Source organism: Lepidochelys kempii, chromosome 8, assembly GCF_965140265.1.
Source record: "Lepidochelys kempii isolate rLepKem1 chromosome 8, rLepKem1.hap2, whole genome shotgun sequence".
Classification (NCBI taxonomy): domain Eukaryota; kingdom Metazoa; phylum Chordata; order Testudines; family Cheloniidae; genus Lepidochelys; species Lepidochelys kempii.
The window spans coordinates 2,297,607-2,323,153 of NC_133263.1; the positions used below are offsets into that span (position 1 = coordinate 2,297,607).

The 25,547-nt window shown below is 45.4% G+C and overlaps 1 protein-coding gene across 9 annotated transcripts in view; it reads left to right on the forward strand.

The window, feature by feature from the left end:
• The first annotated feature begins 217 nt into the window (after nt 1-217).
• EBF1 (EBF transcription factor 1) overlaps nt 218-25,547 on the forward strand; it is a 334,110-nt gene continuing 308,780 nt past the window's right edge. For 8 of the 9 annotated variants that reach the window (XM_073355192.1, XM_073355197.1, XM_073355193.1 and 5 more), the window contains exons 1-6: nt 218-765; nt 2,479-2,635; nt 3,205-3,268; nt 3,950-4,005; nt 15,230-15,303; nt 24,086-24,154. In XM_073355192.1, the coding sequence (XP_073211293.1) occupies nt 632-765; nt 2,479-2,635; nt 3,205-3,268; nt 3,950-4,005; nt 15,230-15,303; nt 24,086-24,154 (554 nt within the window). In that variant the 5' untranslated portion in view covers nt 218-631. Of the gene's footprint in view, nt 766-2,106; nt 2,184-2,478; nt 2,636-3,204; nt 3,269-3,949; nt 4,006-15,229; nt 15,304-24,085; nt 24,155-25,547 lie in introns of those variants that run through there. The other variant, XM_073355201.1, reaches the window with a different exon arrangement.

The following is a 25,547-nucleotide window of genomic DNA, read 5'->3' on the forward strand; positions in this document are numbered from 1 at the left end:
GCGCCCGCAAATCACTCCTGTTTGAGCAGGGCCGGGCGGGAGGGAGGGAGGGGGGCAGGCGAGAGAGTCTCCATCCACCCGGGCGGCTGCCCCTCTCTCTTTGCCTGCCTGCCTGCCTGCGCCTGGCTCCAGCAGCCCGCTCCCTGTCCTGCGCGGCCGAAGGAGGGGGGCAGAGACCCTGGGCTGGGGGGGGGCGGGGGGGGAAAGAAGAGAAAGAAAAGCGGAGACAGGAGAGGGGGAGAGAGAGCGGGGCGGCGGAAGAGGAAACTTGCCTCCCTTGTCCCTGGAAAATGACACTTGGTGTAGCCCAGCCTGCAGCGGCTTCGCGTGATCCCATTGTCTCCTAAACGGCCACCCCAGCTCCCGCCTGCTCCTGCCCGCCCCGGGGGGTGTCCCCCTGCGCAGAGCGACCCTCTCCGGCTTGTGGGAGCGCCGCCCGCCCGCCCGCCCCGGGGGCCGCTTGCCTGGCGAGCCTGGCTTCCTTGGGGCGCTGGTAAATGTGTGTGGCCGCCTTCGCGGAGCCTCCCGAGAGCCGCCGCCGAGCGCAACGATTAGCGCCAGCCTCCGCTGCCCGGCGCTGCCCTCGCTGCTGCTGGTGCCCGAGCTCAGGCGGGCGGACAGTTCGGGATTCATGTTTGGGATCCAGGAAAGCATCCAGCGGAGTAGCAGCAGCATGAAGGAGGAGCCCCTCGGCGCGGGGATGAACGCGGTCAGGACCTGGATGCAGGGAGCCGGCGTCCTGGATGCGAACACAGCCGCGCAGAGGTAGGTAGGCTTGCGCCTCGCACCATCAGTTGCTTCCACTTCCCCGCCCCGCGCGGCCGTAGAGCCGAGACCCAGCCTGGGAGCCCCGGCAGCGCTTCGCCAAGGCAGCACCACCAGAAAGAGGCACTCGGGGCTTGTGCAAGAAGCGGGGAGTTTTACGTAGGTGTAACCGGGAGATATTTATTCCTACGGTCTTCCCAGAATCACTTTTTTTTTTTTTTTTGTGCAAGAAGCGGGGAGTTTTACATAGATGCATCCAGGAAATAAGTATTCCTGTTGTCCTCCCATGATCACTTGGCTGGCGAGAAGCTGAGTTTTCCAGAGCTGGAGCAAAAATATACTTACTGTATATTACTTGCATATTGCTTATACTTACATGTATGCGAAATATACAGATACTATGTGACGATATTATCCGTCCAGTATCACTTTATTGTTAAAGCAGCACTGGGTTTTGCGAGGCTGTAGTCAGCGTATGTTTATTTCTGTTAGCCCCTCAATAGCACCTTCCACCCCCCCCCCCCAGAAGTGGTGAGTTTTGCAAAGATGTATTCAAAATATGTCTCCTCCTTATCCCCACGAGGATCGCCTTTAAAAACAACAACCAGTGAGTTGAGCAAAGCTTTGTCCAGGATATATTTAATTCTAAGCATCCCTCTAGAACCACCCCCCCCCCCGCCATTTTTCTTTACAAGCACCAGTTAGTTGTCTTTTGCAAAGCTGCATCCACGATAGCTTTAATTCTTGTCATTCGCTCTCCCACGGCCGCCGCACAGTGATCTAGAGTATGGAGCTGGAACCGGCGAGACAGCATCAGCTAACAAGTTTAATGTTGACATCTTCTGGTATATTTCACAGCATCCCCCACCCCCTCCCTTTGGAGCCCTCTAAGGAAGGGAAAGTTCTGCAGCGACAACCCAAATGCTGAAATATTTAAAGTTTTCTACTCAGGCAGCTTTGGGATGTTTACCATGAATCAAAAGCCTGGGGGGGGGGAAGGGGGGCAGCGCTTATTGCTCAAGCTGAAGGAGAAGGCACATGGTCGATTTACTGACAGCTCTGACTAGAGTTTGGGAAATGGCAAAACAACCCCACTTTGCAATAACACGTTACAGATTTCTTGTTCTGATCTGCACGGCAGTTAGCTTCATGCGGATGGGGGGAAATTAGTATGCATCTCGGGGGCGGGATGAGATTTTATAAGTTGAATGGATAAATTTCTCTCCTTGGATGCCTGGGTTTTGGGGGGAATCACACACCCATCTCCATCTCGAAATCAGGCAATGAACTTTGCTTCCCTGGGCTACTTTGCCGAGTGGCTTCTTGTTTGCAATGTGGACTTGTCATTTGCACCCGTAACGAACAGTGATGGGTCGGGGGCAGCACAACCTGGCTCCAGGCTCCGTTATTTTTGACAAGTAGGAACCTTCCCAACCACCGATCCTGCTGCAAAACTGGGGTACCCCCTCCCCAAGAACAGAAATAGGGACGGGCGGGCTTCACCTGCAATGCAGGCTTGTTCTGAGAGCCCAGCTTTCACGCCCTGAGTTTTCATGGGCCCCCAACAGCCGCCCGCTGCTGCTCTGGGCTGGGGAAGGGCGCAGAGCCCGTGGGGAGCTGCTTTGGGGTCCCTCTGGCTGGTGCTGGGAGGGGAAAGGGGTGCTGAATGGGGCTCTGTGCTCGGTCTCTCTAATCCGGTCTTTTTGGCCGCAGCGGAGTGGGGCTGGCCCGGGCTCACTTTGAGAAGCAGCCCCCCTCCAACCTGAGGAAATCCAACTTCTTCCACTTCGTCCTGGCTCTGTACGACAGGCAGGGGCAGCCCGTGGAGATCGAGCGCACTGCCTTCGTGGGCTTCGTGGAGAAGGAGAAAGTAAGTGGCCCACGAGGCGTGGCTGCTCCCTCTGGCTCCTGCCCGGCCCCGGTCTCTCGGCTACGCCTTGCATGGACCCCTCTGCACCGCCGGTGCGCCCCGGGGGCTCTGTTTTCCAGCTCCCCGCATGTTACACCCCGTGGGGATGGGTCCGGCCCAGCCGAGGCTCTGGGCAGCGGTTTCGCGACAGCGCCCCCCCCCCAGGGGTCCCGATCCGTCTGTCCCTCCCCCCCGTGCTGGGTCCCGTTCTCAGATATTGGCAGAATCACTCCCCTGCCCCCTCCATCATCCCCCCTTGGGGGACTTTGACAACTTCCAGCCACCAACTCGCCTAATCACCCGTGCGCCCCCAAAGCGCGCTCCGGGCCGGGTAAGATGCCGGATCGGGGGGTCTCTGCCCCCACGCCGCGCTCCCGGTTTGCGCTCGCTGCTCCGCCAAGACCCCGGGCTGATGGGGGGGAGGGCGGGGGAGGGGGCATGAACCCCGAGCTGGAAGCGCCGGGCTTTGCAAGCGCTGCGGGCGATCGGGGAGGTTTAACGCTGGCTCCATGTGTCTCCCTCCAACGCAGGAAGCCAACAGCGAAAAGACCAATAACGGGATCCATTACCGGCTGCAGCTCCTCTACAGCAACGGTGAGCCGCTCCCCGCCCGCCCGGGGCCGATCCCGCCCGCCCGGCTGGGCAGCTCCGAGCCGCGGCCAGCGCGTCCCCCTCCGGGGACAGGACTCCCCGGGCCCCGCTCCCTGCTAGTCCCGGGGCTCGGCCCGCGGGGGATTCTGGCTCTGGGCTTGGAGCGGGGCCCTCCAGGAACAGAAGGACCCACCGATTGCAAAGCGAAATGAAATAACCTCCCCCTGCTCCCTGGCTTCCCACGCGCGGGGCTGTCGGGTCCAGGCACACGCTGCCTTTCCCCCAAGAGGCGCCCAGCTGAGAATTGTTTTCTCTTGTCACATTTCCCTGCCCCCCCCCCAGTATTGATTGAAAGTCCCCCCCCCCACCCACACACCGCAAAGCAAAACAAGGCCACGGCTGAAGCTTTCCAGGGGGCAATGTTAGCCCCGATTCCCTTTCCCACGGACATCCCACGCGAGAAGGGGGAAGCACGTTTTCCTGGCGGGTGCATTTGTCTGGCCTCAGGCTGTTTTGCGTGGGGTGCTTTGCTGTGGAAGGAGATCGCTTCCCCTCGCGGCCAGGCGGGCAGCACCGGGCCCAATGCTGCTCCGCTCCCCAAGGCCCCCGGGCGCGCCGGGAGAGTCAATGAACTTCAGCAACTTGCTTATCTTCATTCCCCCTCCCCCCCCCTTTTGTTTTAAGGGATAAGAACCGAGCAGGATTTCTACGTCCGTCTCATCGACTCCATGACCAAACAAGTAAGTGAAGGTGCCTGGATCGTGGCTCTTCATTCATTGTTCTTAGTCCTGACAAACACCCCCCATTGCAGCGTGCGCGGGGCTGGATACCGGGGGCAGCCCAGGGGCTGTTGGAAAGGTGGCGTCTGTGGCCCCCTGGCTGGTGAGGGGCAGAGTTGGGCTGGTTCCGAGCGGGGCCGGGGTGCTGGAGCCGGCTGCGGGGGGCGTGAGGCTCCTTTGGCGTTGGTCAAGTTCCCTTTTCGTTGTGTGAGCCCAGCCCGTCTGCACCGAGCGCCCGGGTCCGCAGGGGGCCGGTGCAGCCGGGGAAATGAAACCCACACTGGCTCGGAGCCTTTTACACTCAGCCCCCGAAGGAGGTTCTGGGGGACCAGCCCCTTCCCCGCCCTGGGCTCCCTCGCAGCCCGACTTCATTGCCCCCAAACCAGCCCCCTTTATTGGCCACTCCGGCTAGTTAAAGAGCTTTGCGACTTCGAGGGCGCTTAGCTGCAGCCGTCCTGCTCCGGGGATGGGGAGGCTGCTGCGCGCATGAAACCAGCCCCCAGCTCTCCCCAGCTCCCCTCCTGAAATCCTGGGCACCGCGCTGCAGCCAGGGCCATGAACGCAGAGCAAAGGCCCCGCTGTAACCCTGAACCCCCCAGGGACAGGGACAATAACAAACAATGCGATCCAAGCAATAAAAGCCCAGCGCGGAGCGCAGGAAGCGCGGCTCCCTGACTGGGAATGCAAACAGCAGCTTCTCGGACTGCGAGGGTGGCTGCGAGGGGGAAGCCTAGTTCCAAAAAGCGCCCCGGACCCTCGCTTTTAGATTGGCTAGGATCGAGCCGGTGCACTTAAGCTGGGGGTTTAAAGGTGCAGAAACAGCCCTGCTTTGAGCTTCCTCATATCCAAGGTCCAGTGTACATCCACTCTGAGTTATGTCCCGAAAGAAACATTTATGAACAGAGACAGGATTTAAAAAACAACAAAAAACCCAGACGTTTTCCCGTAGCTTTACAAATAAAGACGCATAGCTCCACATTCCCTAAAGGCTTTTCGATCCCAGGGTTTTTGCTTTAATTCTGAGAATGAAAAGACATAAGCAACCAAACATATCAGCACAAAACCCCAGCCAGGCACCGTAGCAAATATTTATGCTTTGTTTATGTGCAATTACTTTGTTAGTTGTTTTAAAGGAACAGTGATTAAATCATGAGTGATTTTCATTGTGTAAACAGCCACTGAAAATGTGCATGCAGGACAAGTAATTATTTTATACATGTCACAGTCAAAGATAACGGTAGTTTTAGAACAGCCAGCTTGAAAAAACTGATTGAAACTAATTTTAAACATGGCATTTAGTTTCCAAATCAGGAATTAAGTGTGTATATACCTACAAAGCCACACCACTGTATGTGTGTGTATCTATATATAAACCAGTATTTTTGGGTAATAATTTTTTGAAAAAAATCAGATATTATTTTTCCAAAATAATTAACATTCTGAAGATTCTAGTATTCTATCCTGCTAATTTTAAAGAGCATTGATATGTTATCATAAATTTCCATTTAAATACATTTAAACAGCCTCCTGCTCCCCTAGAATTTTCATCTTTTTAATCAGTTAGTGGACTTGTTTCCAATTCTAATTCTATAGAAAAAAAGTTCTGTGTATTATTTACAAAAGCAAATTAAAATATTAAATGTCTTACATAGAAGAAGAAATGTCAGTTCCTGTATGTTCAAAATACTGTCATCTGCTGAGACACTCTTCCTGTGGCTTGTAGTATGGTTCTTTTTTGACACCAAAATGTAAAGTTCCATGTGCTGAGTTTGTTTTAGAAAACTGGTTTTGATGCTCTCAAAACATCTTTTCCTGCCAGTGAAGACTGGCCTTTCTTTAAAAAAAAGAGGAAACTTGGAGTAATTATAATATACAATTCAACCATGCATCTGATCTGTGTTAAATATACACTTCTAAAACATAGACCAGAGCCTGTATGAATTAAAACAGCAACAACGTACCCTTGAACAACACATCTTGGAAAGTATTTCCTGTGTCACTCATATTTTTCAGGCACAGATTGGTCAGGTCATGTTTAAAGTAACAACATTCCTTCTGATATATCAGCTTTTTTTTTTTTTAGTTGTTTTGGATCCCACATATTGCATTGTACACTGTACAACAACCATTATCAATAAATATGATCTTTAAACAGCTTTCATATCATTACAGAAATGCAAAGCTATTTTTTCCCCTCTGTATGCAACTCAGTTGAAAACAGATCTTTTAATTGATGTAGAGAAACGGATTCAAAATATTATTTTTTTAACAAAGGCATCTTGCATATGAGCAGTCCATCCTAAGGCACTGTTTGACCTCTTGCTCTCTCATTATTATCAAGCCATCAGAAGGTCTTTTGGAGAGAGAGAGAGAGAGAAAAGAGATTACAGTTTATTTGTAAAACATAATAATGCAGATATAAAACATATTTACAATTAAGGGAAATTGTCTGCTTTTAATTAGTCTTCATGTATAAAGCTAGTGCAAAATATCTACTTTATTTTATTTGGGAAAGCACAGTAGAGTTGATGAAGATAGTGTTTAAAATATCTGTCTGAATTTGGACTAAGAAAACAGTGAAATAAAGGGTATTTGTAGGAGAAAACTAATTTGCTTTCCTACTAGGTATTTGTAGGGGAAAACCCATTTGCTTTCCTATTAGTTGCATGAATGTCCTTTATGTAGACCTACTTATCATTTTTTTAAACAAAACTTGTGAATGATCATGTCATAATTGTGGCATGTCCTAATACTTATTTCTGAACAGTAAATCTCCTTGTTTATTCTTTATTCTGAGTGCAATTGTTCAGAGGTTTGGTAGCTTTTATTGCAGTCAATAAAATACTCATTAGACAGCAAAATACAGCATATGACACAGATTTACCCAAATATGACTATAGCATTTATATTTTAGCCACAGTGAATTATATAGGGGATTCTCAAGTATCTTTCTAACCATCATATTGTAATTAAATATTAAACTATGTCTGAAATTTCTCCAGGTTTTAATGAAAGTTAAATATATATTGTCAGCCTCCGCAGAGGGGTAGTAGTCTAATACAAGAGGCGCAGAACAAATTGGATAATGAAACGATTACTTTAAAATGACGCTGCTGCAGGAGCATACATGTTTGAGCAAGCAAGAGTCTTCTGGATGCTCCTAGCTGCGTGCTCGTGTGCACACATATTCAGTAATTGTGAATGTCTGGGCTGAAATTACAGCTGCTCTGAGGTTTCTGGTGACAACTTAAAAATCCCACAAAAGCGAAGCTTTGAGTGGGTTAGGCCCCCGGAATATATAGTAAAATAGCCTCAGATTTTTGTAAAATTTGATATAATTGGTCTGATTAATGTACATTCCTGACGTCAGAGCCGTAAATTGCAAATGTTCTATCACTGTGAATTGTGAAGGAGTTTTATGTTCAGTAAATCAAAACCATGATCTCTCTCTCTATAACACATTTCTCTTAATTTTAGCGAAAGCTGTACATGAATGGTTATTTTGTATTATAATAGCATTTAGAGACCACCAACTGAAATAGGGCCCCGTTATGCTCAGTGCTGTAACCACACAGAATAAGAGAGAGTCCTGGTCCCGTATGGGTGTGTCTACACTCCAGCTGGGAGCGAGATGGCCAGCACTGGTACACAGACTCAAGCGAGCCGGGCTTGAGCCAGCACACTCCAAATAGCTGTGTGGACACTGTGGCTCGGGCGGCCGCTCGGTTTTCAAACCTGCCCCGTCCCCTGGGTCTAACCTTGGCTGACTCGCCCAAGTCTCTTCCGCAGATGCAGTGTCTGCATTGCTAATTTTAGTGCCCTTTAGTGCGAGCCCTGCTAGCCTGAGTCTGTCTACCCAGGCTTGCTCCCAGCTGGAGGGCAGACATACCCTGAGTTCCTAGTCTAAACAGAGCGGGCCGCGTTAGTATTTCTTGGGTGGCTGAATGTTCAACACACACACAAACGAACAAAAGCTCTGTCATGCCTACGGCATGGTAATTCACCGTTCGTGGGGTGCGTATGTATTCTCTGTCACCTGCGATATTCTGGGGGACATAGGACAGGACCCTGCTGGCACTGAACTCATTGAGAATTTCAACATGGACTGCAATGTGAGGTGGATCTGGCCCATTGTGCCTGTGTACACACCAAAATTGGAACCTGCTGTCTTGCACATCTCAAACTGGAGTGGCTTCCATGGCAATTTTATATGGGCAAGGAATGTAGAATTGGGCTCAAAATGTGTAGTATCATGCTATATCCAGGCTAATGCTTGGCCTTTGGTGGTTTCACCAAAGAAGTGGTGGTATGACCAGCTAATTTCAGCCCTTTGAGGTGACTGCAATGTTTATAAAATGCATCAGTCATTTCTAAATTGTAAATACCAGATACAAATAATTCATTATATGGATTAATCATATGGGGAAATTATTTTTCTAAGGGTAAAAGCGTTAAATGTTAATATTGTCTTAATTAAATTTTCTTTTATGTTATCTCAGCACCTCATTGGACATCAGTATCACATTCCTACTGCCTTCAGAGCCCTGTAGGGTCCCCAGGTTTGTAGCTGTTGCTTTCAGTAAACCAGCAGCTCCTAACTGTAGTAGGTCTGTTGCTAACAATGATGCATTTTGAATTTGTCTGCAATATGTGAAATGCATCCACTGCCATAAAGCTGGTGCTTTCAGACAAGGCCGAGGATATAGCTATCTAAATGCCCCCAGTCCTTCAATCGCGTTTTCATAAAGTTTGAATATTTCACGGTTAGGAAACATGTAGGAAAATAAAATAGTAAATACTTTACCTATCCCCTTCTCTTTTTCCCCATCCATTCATGTACATAGAGATCTGGTGAATAGAAATAAGGCTAAGGAGTCCTAGTATTTCAGGTCATGTGTGATACCTCTAGTCCAGTATCCAGAGTCCTACTGAGTTAAAATCCTTCCTTCAGCCTCACACACTTTGTTTATGGTTTGATTTTTTTCAGTACTTTAAACTCTAGTTGCAAGTGCATTTTTCTGTTGATTGCCCTTTCGCATCCTGCCGTGCACGCAGATATTTGATCACCTCTCGATTCAGTGCCTAGCCTGATTCTTCATTGGCAGCCACATATTTGTGTAAAGAAAGAAAATGTTATCCATAAGTTCAGAAAAGACTCAGTAGAATATCAGATATTCAGCAGAAACGTGAAACAAAACAAAGACATTTTCATTGTGCCAGATTTTAGCAGCTTTCTTGTTCCTTTGGTAACATGTCAAAAGCGCAGGTGATTTTAATTTTCTTGGACAGAGAGGAATGAAGAAGTTTGGAATTTGCATGCACGATCAGGACCTGTGTTTGGGAAAATGTAAACTCATCACAGTGGAAAATGTGTTGTTTGGAGTCTGGGGGTGAAAACAAAGCTGAGGATTTTGGAGAGACTGCTCAAGCCAGATGGCCTAGTGCATTCCCAGTCTGGCAGCCCAACTGCTGCCTCCTGTGTAATATACAGCCATTTGTTCGGGGATATTTACGCTAGAGCTGTTTCCATGTGAATGTTTGAAAAGCATTAAAAATAAACATATTAGGAGAGAGAAATTATTTAATTTGTCTGAATAAGTTACTAAGCTGGCTGGCGTATCAGAGACGTAGAGAGACTGGACAAAATAATTAGATATTAGTGAATTCTATTTAGAGCTTTATAGAAAGAATTAAACCCGCTCTCTTTGAGACCCACTGCTGCATTACTTCTGCAGGCTAAATCCCTGTTGGAATCATTGGGAATTTTGCCTGAGTAGAGAGTGCGGGATTCGGTCATTAATGGCTAATCAATCATTCCCAGTCAAAATAATGTATTGCGCTGTTATAGCTGACAGCATTTTATATATAGGTGATGTCGCTGTAACTCTTTCTGGGTGAAGTCCTGGCTCCATTGAAGTCAATTGCAAAACTGCCATTGATTTAAATGGGGTCAAGATTTTATCCTCTCTATACATATATGCAATATATATATATACAAAACTATATCACTGTATATTACCAGCCAAGACCCTTTGGTCCCATCTTTAAGAAGCCCCTCTTTTTTTAAATCCGATTGTTTTTCATTCTCCTTTATTTCAATTAATGAGACATTTTGTTTTGTGAAACATAAATGAAGCATTTAACGGTGCATGGCTTTCGGTGCATGTGCTCTCTCTCTCTCTCTCTCTCTCTTTTGTAAATCAAGGCTATGACATAACCAAATAATATACTCAACATGATCTCATTCCTTCAGGATTGTTTCTAATCCAGTTCTGAAAACAGGACTGCTTGACTGGTAAATTGACACTGGGAGCCATATTTTTGCCCTCAATTATACTGGCATAAATCTGGATGATCCTGGAATAGCAGAGGGCAGAATCTAGCTCTGTATCTTTCCAGTTTATACACCAGTTATTTCATGGCTTGATCTGGCTGTCTTTACTCAGGCAAAAATCCCATTGATTTAGCTGAGGATTAGACCCTTATTTTGATATTTCCCTTTTTCATGTATTCAGTGTCACTGAATACATGAAGTCAAGGAATGACTGTAGTGTGCCCAGTTGAGTAATTTTCATAGTCTGGAAACAAGTGTTTTACAGCTGATACGTCTTCATACTCTGTTTCATTTCACTGGAAATCAGTATCTGTCACTATTATATTAGGGGCCAATCTTGCAAACTCTTTCGTATGAGTAGGTCTTACTCAGTGGACTTCTTGCACGAGGATTACTTACAGGCGTAAGGTTTTACAAAACAGAAGGTGAATTTTAAGGCAAACGTTTAACATAAAGTCACGCAGAAGGAAGAAGAACCCCTTCTAAAGTGTCTTCCCGCTGTAGGAAATAAATTGAGTTAAAACTACAGTATAAGTAAACAAAAATGAAAAACAAAATATATAATTGTGTATTTCCTTTGGCGTTCTTTTGCCATGTGATTCTGCTGTGTATTTGCAAACTTATTTTTAGCCCAACACTCGCCCCACCCCATCCCCTGCCCCTGTGATCTAACTTTGTACACCGTAACTTTCACTTTAACTCTTTGTTTAGTGCAATAGCTGTTTGGCATGATTACGACTTGCCAGAGCTCTGCTGAATCCTGGTGCGATGACCCAATCCAAAGCTCAGACTTCACAAATTAATATTTAAATATGTTGGGAAATGAAGATAGTTTTGGTGAAAGAATGCCTTTATTTAATTTAATGCTGACATTTTTCACTGCAGCACCGTTTTAGCCTCTTCCTGTAAAGTAATCTGTGCTTGTGGCAGCTGTAAAGATCTGAAACTTTAGCAGTTCCTGTTTCCTTTTCAAAACAAATTGTAGAAATAATTTTTTATAACAGCACAGTTTGAGAGTGAATAGAATAACGATAAAGCCAATAGACATATCAGCTGATCATTTTATTTTGTTGGGCTGCTGAATGTGTGCTTCATGTAAATGAACAGTTGTGTTCACACACCCTTTTCACAAAGAAATTGGGAAATAGACTATGGGAGGGTGAGTTTGGGGCAAACTGCTAAGAAACTAATTTTCAGATCAAGCCCATAATACTTTCAAGGAAAGAGAAGACTGAGCTCTAGAGATGTGTATACATTATTTTGGGAAGTTACAATATGTATAGATTCAGTAACAATAGTCAAGTGCAAACAAAGCAAAAAACAAACCTTTAATGTACTGGAAGGCTAAAGAACGTCATGCACCCAAGCAGAGGATCACTGATGATAAACACAACCGACAAGGTGATTAGGTACCATATTGTTGACTCTGTGTGTTCATTATTGCTATTTAGTTGGGTTATTTAAGTGGGTACCTGGAGGTTAAGTAAACATAGCGGCAGGAAGAAAGAAGGGAGAGGGAGAAAAGGAAAAGAGGAAATTTAATTTCCTCATTCTCATTTGTAGTTTCTGGCAGACCTAATCCTGCTCTCATTGACTTCAGTGGGCCCAAGATTGGCCCACATTTGGTGAACCATATTGTAAAAAAGCAGGGCTTAAACATAATGGGTCAAATCCTTATTCAGGCAAAATTGTGACTGGGTCATATTGTGCCAAGGATTATTACACAGAACTTAGTGGGGAATTCTGCATGATAAGAAATGGCATGACCATTGATTCCAGCTGGCATTTCGCCCAGCTAAGGGTGTCAGGAGTGGTCTGGTGTTTCTCCAGTCAGTGACTTGATTTGGGGGTAACTTTTGCTTTATCCCAGGTTAGCAGTCAAATTCCGCACTGAACCCCTCATTAGATTGTCTGGATGATTTGTTTGTTTCCCGTTTGGTCTCCAGATTCCCATTTGACACGTCAAATAAAAATAGGGCTTTTTTGTTGCCCAGAGGTCACAGGCTCTCACCACAAGTTTTCATTATAATTGGTTCATGGGAATTACTTTTTAGAAAGCCCTCCTGGTTTGACTGGTGGGGTAATCCACCCCCTGAGTTGACTGATTTCCACCATTGCACGTGACAATCCAGCTCTTCCAGTGTGTCTTTCAGGCCACCTGCTGCTGTCCTGCAGGCTGATTTGAAACTAAGGGCCCAATCCTGCCAGGTGCTGAGTGACTCCTGGGGGGGAGGGGAGGGGCTCGACTTCAGCGGGTGTTGAACTCTCTCAGCAGTTGGACTCGTGGGACCAGACTAAGGTGGGGTCGGACTTGTGGGACCAGACTAAGGTGCTCAGTGCTGACTGTCAGCAACAGCAGCAGCCTTGATTGGAGTGAGATGGGATCGGAGACCCAGGATGAAACGCCACACCCATTAGACGGACTCACAATGGAGTGATGGGAAATCCAGTCCCTTATGTCTTTTGTTTTATCCTAACGGCAAAAACATACCAGTGGTTGCTTTGGGGAGACACACACTGACGTCGGAGTCATGCAATGAAAATTAGCATGGATCCTGTGCAGGGATAATACTAACCAATCCCTGATATTATTTGTGGTATTGCTAAATCCATATTATAAAGCATATTGTTAATATGACATACTATTGCTGTAATACCCTGTTTAAAAAATCAGCTCATGGTACCTAAGATTCATGACTCTGTATAGGAAGAACACTTATTGATTTCAGTGGGAGATATTTTTGAATTCAAACCAGTCTATCATCATCTCTTTTTACCATATATTAAGATACCTTAATTTGTTACTTATTGTTTTCCATATTTCCATTTCCATTTTATCTTGTAACATAAGAGACTTTTTTATTTACAATAACTATTTTATTGCTGGTTTTAGGGACTTCATCATATGTAGCTTAGTTGTATTTTCTTTAAATATAGTTTTACTGGATCAGACATATATGGGAACACGTTTTGTGCTAAGCAAACCTCGTCCCCCTCCAAGCATTATATCTGAGGCCTTAGTAGCTGAATCAACTAGTGATGTAAAGGTTCCCTTGGTTATCTTATGTTATACCGCAATAATAAAAGTATAGGTTACTGAGTAATGGGAAAACATTTCCTAAGGGTGCATGAAATCCTCCGGCAGGGTCCCTGGGAACGGACTCCATGCTGTCCACCTCACAACATTTCCTTCTAATGCTCCCCTCTATGGGGTGGTGTTTATGGGCTTGTGGAGGAGACGGAAGGCATGAACCTTTAAAGCACCAAAGCCCTGGGATCTTACTGCGTTATGTGAATTGCAGTAGTGCTTACAGGCCACAGCAGACTTCATGGCCTCATGTGCTAGGCCCTGTACAAACACAGACAGTCGCTGCCCCAATGAGCTTGCGTTCTAAATAGATGAGACAGGCAAAATGGGGGCGGGCATAGGTCTCCTCACTCCCAGTCTAGTGCCCTACCCACTAGACAACACTGCCATGCCTGAGGAACTGTACTCCAAACCCAAGACTCTTGGGCTGCCCTAAACAGGCCTGGACCCTCCAGTGTGTTCTCCAGCTCCCCGACGGCAAGGTGACTTTGTGCTGCCATTGCCCGTCCCTGCTGCTCATTTCCTCTCCCAGGGCAGAGGGCAGTGCAGGCTGCTTCTTGCCCACTCAGCACCATGGAGCTTCAGCCGCACACGGATGCCCTGGTACATCTTCTCTGGGCTTCTGGGAAGGGCAGACCCCACTGGGGGTGGGTTGTTGGGACTTGGTGACATTTTCCAAAGCACCTAAGTGACTTAGAAGCCTAAATCCTACTAGAAATTATGTGGGTGCTTTGGAAAATGTCACCTGGTCCCTCTGTGCATTCTCGTTGACTCCCCTCCCAGGGGACTGGTGCATGGGGCATTGCTAGCAACGTGCAGGGCTGTGCCGTGTTAGGGTGACATTGTGGTATGGCACTGACCTAGTTTAAATGTTTTCTAGGGCAAAACAATAGTGATAGATCATCCTTTCTTGCTACCAGCAGCAAATGTAGCTATGCCGCTGCTCAATGCATACCTATCACTGCTAAGCAGGTAGGAACAATTCCTAATCAGCTGTGAGCAGCGTTATTCACTTAGCCTGGCATGTAACGCCAGTCCATTTACCATATACCCGTTAACCGGGTGCCATTTGTGTGTACATTGTAGGGGTAGACCCTATTTTAGATGTGACTGTATCATATTCCCAGCGTTTTTGCAAATAATAAGGATTTTCCTCCTAACTCAGCTAAGATCATGTATCCATGCCTATTTGTTTTATCCTCACCCACTTCCCAGTGGTCTTTGCATTCAGAGCCCCTGATTCTCATCTCATTTATACAACTGTAAATCAACCGAGCACTGTGGGCGGGAGTGGAGAATCCGTCAGACCCTAACTTCTTTGGTAGCAAGTAGTAACGTGCCCAGGTGGTACAGCAGAGCTGCTTTTGAAATAAAAAATACATGAGCTGTTTCTATTTATTTATTTAATTATTTAAAAAAGAATAGGCCCCGAAGTATGCTAAGCCCTTCTGGGTTTTAATGCTATTAGGTCTATATTTTATTCTGAATTAAAAGGGAAATTGTGGTTGTCTTGACTACTAAAAAAGCCCGTCCTACACACTGCTCTGAAGATGTGCATAATGTATTGGTTGAGAGGAAGGAAACTACCTCTAGTCAGCCTGTGTTCTCCAACTACAAACCTTGAAAGCAGCCTTTACGGTGACGCAGTCGGTTTAAGCAAGCCATCCAGCCCGCAACAATAGTTCAGCATTCAGTTATTGTGATGCATTTTATTTTCTCCAAACTCAGTTTGGCGTGCAGCTAAAAATGTATTTTGTTTCTAGGCGATAGTGTATGAAGGCCAAGACAAGAACCCAGAAATGTGCAGAGTTCTTCTCACACATGAAATAATGTGCAGGTAAGAAAGACCCTGTTTCCAGTTAATTAGCAAGGAGAAGATGAATTTGTCTCTCAAAATCTAGGTTGGACCTGGAGCTATTTTAGGACTTAAATGTATCTTTCTTGTGTTAAACAATCCCAAAATAACAGAGTTCTGCTCATGTAATTAGCAGCAAAGTCTCAGTCATCATACCAGTTTTCAATTATTTATAAAGGTTTGTCCTTAGCAGTCGGCTACTGGTTTGCATTTAGACACCTTAGCATTAATGGGCCCAGAATATGTTTCCTCACCAAAAATAATAAAATAAACTGCAATCTTGTTAGCTGTAATTATCTAACCTCACAACCATAGCTGCACTAACAAAATGACAAAGCATTCTGTTGATGGCCCAGGTGGCTTTAATTCAGCCGGCTTCAGACTTGAAATTTATAGCTCTCTCTTCTTCCACTTAACGCAAACCTTCCTTGCAGTTTGTCTTTACTGGGGCTACGCTTATCAGTATGGGTTGCAGAATTGGTTAGCCCTCTGTTCAACTAGCAACATCAAAACACAGGGGACTTTTCTTGGTGATTTCCTAACTTGCCCCACTGTGGGTCTGCTCTCTTTTATAGGAACTTCTCCCCCCCAGCGTTCCTTTCTGGGGCTGGCCCTTTAAATTTGGCAGAGCCAAGCAGTTGCTCTCCCTAAGGTGGCCATTTTAAAACTGGTGGCTGCCCCTGTCTCTTTTCTAGCTGGTAAAAATGCTTAACTCCTGTTTTTTCTGTCTTATTGCTAAGGAAATCTTTTCACAGAGTCCTTAGAACACGCTTATGACCCTGGCTTTGCAATCCCAGGGAAGTTAGCGGGTGTTTTGCCGGCTTGAAGAGTGCAGGAGATACACAGTAGACAGTAGCAATGCTGAAAGGAATGAATTCTCCAGTGAGACACAGGGAATCTTGGCATGAGCTTGCTGTTAAGAGCAGTCATTTGAATGTGTGAAAAACGCATGCTCAGTACTTGCATGCATGGTGGCCTTTAAAAATATTTACTAAACAGTAGCAGTTTGGCCCAAATCCTGATGCCCGCTTCTGAGTGAATGTGCTTTGCTCCGGCTTTCCCTGTGGATCTGAGAGTGCCTGGGTAAAGCCTCTAGGTGGATTTTCCACCACCAGAGCCTACCTATGGGGTGGGCTTGGCCCATTGATCTGCACTGTTGCTAAGCCACCGGCTTCATCGTCAAGCCCAGATCTCTTCAGATGCAGTGTTCTGCCCCTGGCCATGGCACGTGGGGTAAGTGGATTAGGCCCTTTGCATGGCCAGTCTGTGGCTGGGACCCCTGTGCAGCGGAACAGCATTGATTCAGCTGTCTGTGAGGCTGCCTGCCGCCCTTTTAATAGGATTTGGCCCTTTAGCTTGCAACTCAGTTTTGCTAAAATACACGTTTTTCAAGTACATTTGAGATCATCAGTTGTAGCATGGAATGATGAGGAAAACTAAGGTCTGCAAGAGGTGCCTGGTGCTGCAGTTCCTGACTGCCATTGTGATTTTGCTTTTCTGTGGACTCCCAGGCCATTCTCTGATCACAGATGGAAGCAGAGTCATGTCAGTAGCTGAGGGATCACCCTAAAATAAGTGGGCCCTGTTTGCACTGCTTGCTGTCTAGAGACCCAACAATGAACTGTACATACTAAATAAGGCCCCTGAGCTGCACAAGTGTCACTTTTTGCACATAAATAATCCTAGAACAACAATGGCACTGGTTACTTGATTGAAATTAAACACCCGCTGGAGTGTTTGGAGGGTCAGTGTCCATATTTGCTGCTGTTACTGGATAATGGGCTGATTAGTTCTTAAATTCCAGGTGCTTTGGGCATGGATTGTCTGCCTATTTGTCTGTATGTACACCTGATTAGGGCCTCTGGGTGGTACCACAATACAAATAATAATCATTCTACGTGGAGGACCTGACCATGCTGCTATTGAAGACCCTAGCATGATGCCCCTTAACTTCCATTGGAGCAGAAGCAAATCCCCATTCTGAACACAGTAGAGTGGCTTCATTTTTCTGCAGAGCCAGTGCCAGCAGAAATCTCACTCAATGCTCTTTGAAAGACCCCAGGAGCTCTGTGTAGTGCAAAAGCTTGTCTCTTTCCCCCACAGAAGTTGCTCCAATAAAAGATACTCCGTCGCCCACCTTGTCTCTGTTCGAAAGAGTAGGAATTATAGAGACTTTGATGCATTAATTTTCCTAGATGTACTTTTTTTAAAAATTGGAGAATATACACACAGCTAGATTTCAGCCAACAGACCAGCACATATTGACATCTAAGATTTACACTCATGTCAATATACTTTGACTGAAATAACATTTATTCTATTATTGGAATGCTGAAAAATATGACATTCAAATGCTGTCTTCCCTTCTATTAATGCAGTTTATGCTAAAGTTCTTAAAATTCATTGGCTCAAGCACTTTATTATGATTGTCTTCCTTTATCGCTAGTTGCTTTCTGTGTTTTTCAAAAATGCAAAGTAAGGGGTAGAAAAAGAATTCTCAGACCATTGCAGGCAAATGTTACATGCCTGATAGGGAAAAACCAAATTCAAATTTCATACTGCAAATGTTAGAGATTACAATTTTCCTGGCAGCCCACAGATTTGTAAGGAGTGCTGTTTGTTTACCAGGCTGCTTGACCCTATTACACAAATCTGTCATCTATTGTGTTGCTAACACTCCTTTAAATTGCAAATCTGATGCTCTTTAGGGGACTCGAGGAAAAAAAAATCTCTCTCCATACCATTCTATTTCTCTCGATTTCTTGCCTGTTTTAAGTGGAAGTTGGGATGTGCTGAATTTGCACCAGGGGTGCAAATGCAGCCTCAATTATAAGCATAAAATTAGAGTCTGTTCCCCATTAATCAGCCCAGCTAATTGCTATGCACTACCATTAGCCATATGGTGTGAAAGACAGCTTGCTGTCCCTAAGATGAAATTTCTTCATTTCAGGCATGAAATAGTGTGGGCTCTATATTTTAAAATAGCTTGTTTTAGATATTTAATTCCTAAACAACTTTCTGCAGTGCTTTCTATCAAGGCTAACTGCACAATAAAACTTTGCATTTATGTGACAAAAGTGGTTTATTTATAGTGTACTAAAACAATGGGGTGGATAAGACCAAGAATTCAAATGTACAGGAGAGACCCCTGACAATTGTAGAGAAAAGTGAGTGAGTTACATTTCAGGTGTTTGTTTATCTGTGGGGATTTCATTGTTCTTTGCAGATTACAAAATAAGGCTGTTCTTTTGGCTGACATGTTAATGGTTGGGAAGAATTCATTGACTCAGTGGAATTCATTATTGTTACAGGCAGCGCAGGTAGGGACGCCGATAGTTAGAATTGCCTGACACTTTCCTTTGTAAAACCCTGTTTTCAGTCACTTCTAACTTTGGTGAAGTTGATTACTGTTCAGGCTTGAAATTCTCTCTGCATGGTAAATGGCTAAGGCTGTATTTTTGGGGAAGTTTAAGCTACTATGACTGTGCCATTTCCAAGAATGAAGTTAGGGAAAATATGTTGTTTTGTCCATGTTAAAAAAAATATGACAGCTGTTGTGCTGAGAAACTCTACCATCTCCATGCTGTGGAGCAGGGACTTGAAATTAGGCAGCACGGTCGCCTTGATGTCAGACAGCTGCCTAGTGCCATCCCCATGAAAAACCATGCATATTTGGCTAAGTTATCAGCCTCTTGAAAAAACGCAGTTTGCACATGCTCAGTAGAGACTTGTTGAAGTTTGGCATCAAAATCTCGGAAGATGCCCTCTGCACTGAGCATGCTCCAGCCCCTCACAGCAGCCCGGCTGCAGCTCCGCTCCCATCCCAGGTGGCAGCCCTGGCCCAAGCCGCTGCCCCCTTGCCACTGCCCGTGTCCCCCACCCCTGAGCTGCAGCCCCATTCCTGGCCCCAGCTCCGGGAGGGTTGAGGGGGCATGGACAGGGGTAAGGGCAGGTCTGACCCTCCAAAGTTTGGGGACGCTGCTCCAGAACAACCGAGCAGCTTCTGCGTGAGAATGCATGGATTGAGCAGGACTTTACCTGCAGTTGCTCCTCCTAGCTGCCAGGGGCAACCATGGTACTGGGTTCCAGGACTAAGAGAAGGGGGACTGTCTGTCCTGTGCTCTCAATAGAACCCCCCCCCACACACACACACTCCTCACCAGAACCTGGAATCCAAACCCATTATTCCTGAATCTCAACGTTGTGTTGCTGTGAATCCCACTGCCAAAGTGTGTGTCTCCATCTCTCTCTGGTGGCAGGTCCATGCTGAAGATAACAGCTTTCTACTGCTACCAGTTTTTCTGTTAGCTCAAGGGGCTGTGGACTGTGTGGTGGATCTCAGGATCCCCACCCTGCTGATGACCCATGTCAGGTGCAGAGTCGGGAATGAGGCCAAGCCCCTGCCTTCTCCCCATCCCCTTTAGGGACATGGGCGTCCCCTAGGAACCATAGAGGGACTAGTCTTTGTGCTCCCAAGTGCAGGGACTGTCATGTCAGAAGGCCCTTCCATGGCGTGTGCAATGGGAGGAGGCTCCCTGTATGCTGCTCCCGTCCCCTTCCAACCGCACAAGGGCCAGTCACAGCCTGGGCCTAGGCCAGGCAAACATCATCGATGATGTTGGCCAACAGCTCAAGGGAGGGAGCATATAGGTGGTTGGTGTGAAGAAGGCAGGAAGGATTGCGGGAGGAAGTAGGCTATACGGAGGGGAGAGATGGTACCTGGTGGATGGGAAGCAGGAGGCTGGTCTGGACGTGAAGAGAGCAGCATCCGTCTGATATAGAGAAGGAGAAGAAAGCAAAAGGAGCAGAAAGAGCTAGATGAGAAGGGTACATTAGGATACTCTCTCTTTCCTGTATTCAGGTCAGATTTGGTTGAGAGCCTCTTGGTGGCTTCCTTTTTAATGCATGTTAAATCAGAGAGAGATGCAACCATCAGTCTCTGGGTACCACTTCAGAATGGGCACTGGCATTCTTGCATGGTGCTTGAGTTTACACGTGCCCAAATATGCCAGCATTACCGAAAGGCCTAATGCAAGCTGCCTGGCCACTGTCCCATGTGGACCTTCTCGAGAGGTCAGCAGGGGGAAAAGTTGAACCTCCATGCACACTATGTTTCCTCTTGGTTCTTCATAAGAAAAGCATGTTTGAAAAGTGACCCGGAAGGGAGGAAAAAATTGGGATTGAGCCCTTTCCCCGCATTCATTATGGTGATAAAGAAAAGTATTTCTTTTATTTTTTTAAAAAACAACCCTTTTCTTTGGTACTTTTTAACCTTGGAAGCATCAAGAATGTCAAGTCTCACCTTCCCTGTTTTAACTAGAGGATTTCTTGGAGGACTCAGAGAAGAGTATTGGGAGCTTTCTTGGTTCTTAGCTGAAGGGATGAGGGAGGTGGATATTTAGCACAGACAGTTGTCTTCCCAAGTGTTAATTAGCTATTCACAAAACTCAGAGTGTTTGAATCAGACTGAATACAAAAATCACTTCTCATGTCAGTTTATGCGGTTTCAAACTGAGGCTTTCTGTGATGTCTTAATTCTCCAGTTGTCCATAGAAAAACCAGGATTAGACAATGCTTGAATTTCTACTGTAAAAAACAAGCAGGGGAAAAAACCACTTAAACCCCAGCATTTTGGCCCTACCTTGTATTTCATTAAGCTGCAAGGAAAAGGGCACAGACTCTTTATTTTTCACCTTCACATAATACACAAGGCTGCATTCGTCCACCCTACTCCTGTTTACGGGTACCTTACTGCTCAGGAAGCTCTGTTCAATGGCCACTCAATAAGGAAGGCAGTGTTTCCCAGAGTTTTGAAAGGGAGCTTCCCTGCAAGGAAATGAAACCATTCCATTCCCCCTTTAGCCTTAGTATGTGTTAATCCTCCCCATCTTAATTTATGCATCTTCACTCCACCTTGGCTTGTTCTTTACAGGGGTTCTTTTCAGGGGGCGTGTCCCAACACTAGAGTGAGGTGTTTGGCCCTGATCCAGGAACTTGTTTCATGTGGACAGGCCCCTCTTGGGTAATGTGTGGACACTGGCATCTGCCCATGTGGATCGGCTTCTAGGGTTGGGGCCTTGAACAGCATAAGTAAGAGTGGCAGATTCTGGCCCCGGGGGCCAGGTTTTGATACCCGCACATTCAGTGCCAGCTTGCTCTAGGAATAATCCTTTTGGAGTCGATGGGGCTACTCACGGGATAAGGTTCTTCTAAACTTCAGTGAGAATGCCAGAATCTGGCCCTGCTTCACGTTAGTCACAAGAACTATGTGTCTTAACTTGTGCCAGCTATGCTTCTAATTAAAATTTAATCATTTAAAAATATTAGTGGTTTTTATTACTTTGTTTTTGGGTAAATTTTGCCATCCCACATATGCTAGCTAAATTTCCTTTTATAAACAAAAAAAGGGGGAAAAAGGCCCCAGGACCTATGAGCTTATTTTATTCCTTCCTAAATTCTGATATATTTTGTGTGCCAAGGCTTTTAATTTTGTTGGTGAATCAGTTATGGGGTTGTACTGTGGAATGATACAGCTTTTTGGGCTGTCCTAAACAATGTGACTTGCACAGAATTGAACATCCCTCAAATGCATTACCTGTGAAAAGTTTCAGTCCTGAATAGTTGCCTTGAAGCTTTGACAGTGAAAAGCATTATGTCTTTTTTTCCTCTTCAAAACTTTTTTTTTCCTGTTGGAAACCACATTTCAACAGGCTGGGTTTGTAAAGCCCCCCCTTTTTTTTATTTGGTGTTTGTTATTTTTAGTGTGGCTAGTGGCTGTCTTGCTAGTCTTGGTGGGTTACTGTACATTATTCGCTCTATTGTTCAGAGCATAAGAGAACCTTTGTCATACTCCCAGCAGAGCTATTTATATAGTGTGGCATTTCTAATGACTGCTTCCTGCGCTGGTGTTCTTCCACATTCTGCAGGAACAAAATAGTCCCTCTTCGATGAAGTAAGAGTAGCCTACCAGTAATTCCTACCAGTACCCTAACCCTGAATGTTGAAATTGAAAATAGAAGTGACGTACAATTTACAGTTTTCTTCAGTTCCACCCAGAGGAAAGCTGGCACTTACAGAAAGGTTTGTTGTATGTGGTGAGGCTTGTCAGTCCCAGTCAGTTCGGGTGGCCAGATAGCAGGCGTGAAAAATCGGGACAGGGTTCGGGGAGATTATCGGCACCAAGATAAGACAAAGCTCTGAATATCAGGGCTGTCCCTATAAAATCAGGACATATGATCACCCCACAGTCAGTAAGTCTGCCAGATGCAGAGGGGCCATCTAGGTACAAACTAGGCATAATATAGGCAGAGCCATCCCTAGGGTATGGTGAATTGGGGCAACTGCTCTGGGCCCTGCACTTTGGGGGGCCCCCGTGGGCCGTCGTGATTAGCTGGCGCGGTCAGTCCCAGAAATGACCGGTCACCCCTGAAAGCGACGGAGTCGTCACTTCTGGCCTGGGCCTTGCACCCCCCCGGGAGGGCCCTGAATATAGGGGACCCCAGCCCTAGATCCACACACAGACAGGTTCCTCCATGAACAGATCTCCACCCCCTGGCATGACAGGAAAGCCTAGTAACCGCTATGGCATTGTAAGCTCGGGCACTGCTGAGGGCACGGTAGGGATCTGTGTCAGGGCTGAGGAATGAGGGGCAGGCCGGGGCTGGGGCTGCACGGTTGCCCTGGTTGCACAGAGACAAAGTGCCCCTACGGCCCGGGGCTGTGTTCTTTTACTTCTTTTACTCCCTTATTAAGGGGAGTCACGGGGGAGGGGTTGTAAGGGGGAATCCTTGGTGGGTGGATATTTATGTCCTGCCATCAGGGAGGTGAAGGAAGTGGGTAAGAATCTGTTTGGTTACATGGGACTGCTCATGAGAGTAAGGGCTTTGAGGTTTGGTTCCCAGGAAAGTCCGTATCCATCTCTAACTAGTTATGTCCTGGAGAATTTTCTGCCCTAAGTGGAAGTGGGTATATATTGTGTGAGAGATCATGTGTGATATTTTAATGAGTCAGGCTCTTAATAGACAATAACCCCTGACAAGAAATCATCACAAACAACAACTTAACTCTCTTTGGAAACTGAGCCATCTTAGTTCCTTAGTTCAAAAGAATCCAAGTCTCAAGGTCAGCAATGGAGCAATTCTTTGGTAGAGGGAGCTTACGTTTCATATGCCTGCTTTGTCTCTGACCTAATACAGGGCACCAGCCGGCAGCACTGTGCTTTCCATAGTACTGTTAGCAATCATTAAAATTCTCTGAAAACTTAGAGAAACAGATACACTCAAGCATAAAAATCATCAGCCAATGGCGTTTCTGGTTTAGCTTCCCTGCTAACAACAGTATTTTAAAAGGGGAAAATATTGTGCTGGGAATTTCTGCTTCCCCTGGAAACCAATAGTATAATATGAGCACCAACCCAGATGTTAAAATTATGTACACTGGAAAAATAGCCCACTCTTGTTATTGGTCTTGATATATGTATATTGGCCCTGTGAAAAGGGGTAGACCACGCTCCCCATTTGAAGTGATCCCTGAACTATTGTTCCTGAAAGCAGGCAAAACCCCTTTCTCTTTATGTTTGCCGTTACTAACCAGCTGTGCAAGAAGTTAAACATAGTAATTAACCCATATGTGACCCACTAAATTCGACTGATTTCCAGACAGGGACAGAATGGTAACTCTAGCTTGCAATTTGAACCTCCTGTGTTCGTAATGATGATTTTACAGTGTAATGGTTGCACTAAATCCTCTCACTTTTGCTCTGTAGCCGGTGTTGTGACAAGAAAAGCTGTGGCAACAGAAATGAGACTCCATCAGATCCAGTGATAATTGACAGGTAAGGACCGCTATTGTTTCCTTCAATTTTATTTTATTCCTCATTATAATGAAACACCTGCGCTGTGTTGCTAATGGGAAAGGGGCTATGTGTATATATATGGATGAAATTTTGTTGTTGATACCGAATTCGTTGCGCTGTGCAATTGTGATTCCCGTGGAAGGGCCATATGGAATGTAACTGTGAGACCTGCTCTTTGGAATGCTCTAGTTTTTGTATCTGATTCATGTTCATAAAGGGGATATTTTTCTTGCTGACTTTCTGTGGCCCAATTCACATGCTGTGCCAGGGAAGCTTCAGGAATAAAATAATAGTTTGTGATTTATGGAATGTGGTTGGGTGCTTATAAATATTTAACTTTTATTTGAAAAATGTTTGAATCATTATCACTTTTAGCTACAGTAGTTCTATTGGATGCAATCCATCTACATTTTAAGGTTTTTATTTATGCATAAGAACAGTTTAAAAAAATCTGCAAACTAAGATTTTCTCCAGTTATTTTCTTTGGTTGGAGTGCTATTTTGACTATATTGTCAGTTGATTAATTCATTTTGCCTGTCTTAATTATTGTGTTTTTAAACAGATCCATATTACTAATCTGACATGACCAAGTAAATCACTGTAGAACGATAAATCTGTTTTAGTTGTTCTGAGCAATTTGCAGTCTGTTTGCAAATTATGCAAAGTTGTAGCCAAATAATCATTTTTATATTTTAATTATTGAAATTCATTGTACGGAAACATATATGATAAACAGTTTATTATGTGGCATTACTCTGCGAGAGTTAAATGGCCATGAAGGACTGAAACTGTCTGTCATCAAACAGGGAAAGCAATACCGTGCAGTAATCGGTGAATACAGGGACCCTGAAGGGAAACTAACCTATACTCAGAGAAGGCAGAGTATAGAGTATAGTTCTTCTTTGTCTTATTGTCTGAGTTAATGTTCGCTATATTAAGTTCAAAATACCTTCTGTGCTGGAGTGTCCATTTTTATGAAAAAAGGTAAAGAGTCAGATCTGTTCAGCACCACATCAAAACAGAATTATATAAAAGAGAACATAGCAGAGAGGCACCACTTGGCACTGTGCTTAGGCAATCTTTCAGGTTTATGTCTTGTTTGAGTTTGTTCAGCAAGCGCATTCTTTGGCAGCTTAGAGAAAACGTTTTGGTTAGTTACAATATCTAATCTTGAGATCGTTTTAATCTCCGAACATATATATTTTAACTATGCCTCCGTTCACCTGATATTAGAATTAGGTAACACCAGGGGAAGTAAAAGAACACATATAAAAACACATCTCTGTAGAGATATCTCTAAGTAGGCTGCAGAGTTGAACAGTATAAAATAGGGTGTTAAAGTGGCATTTTGAGCCACATGAAAGCTACAAAA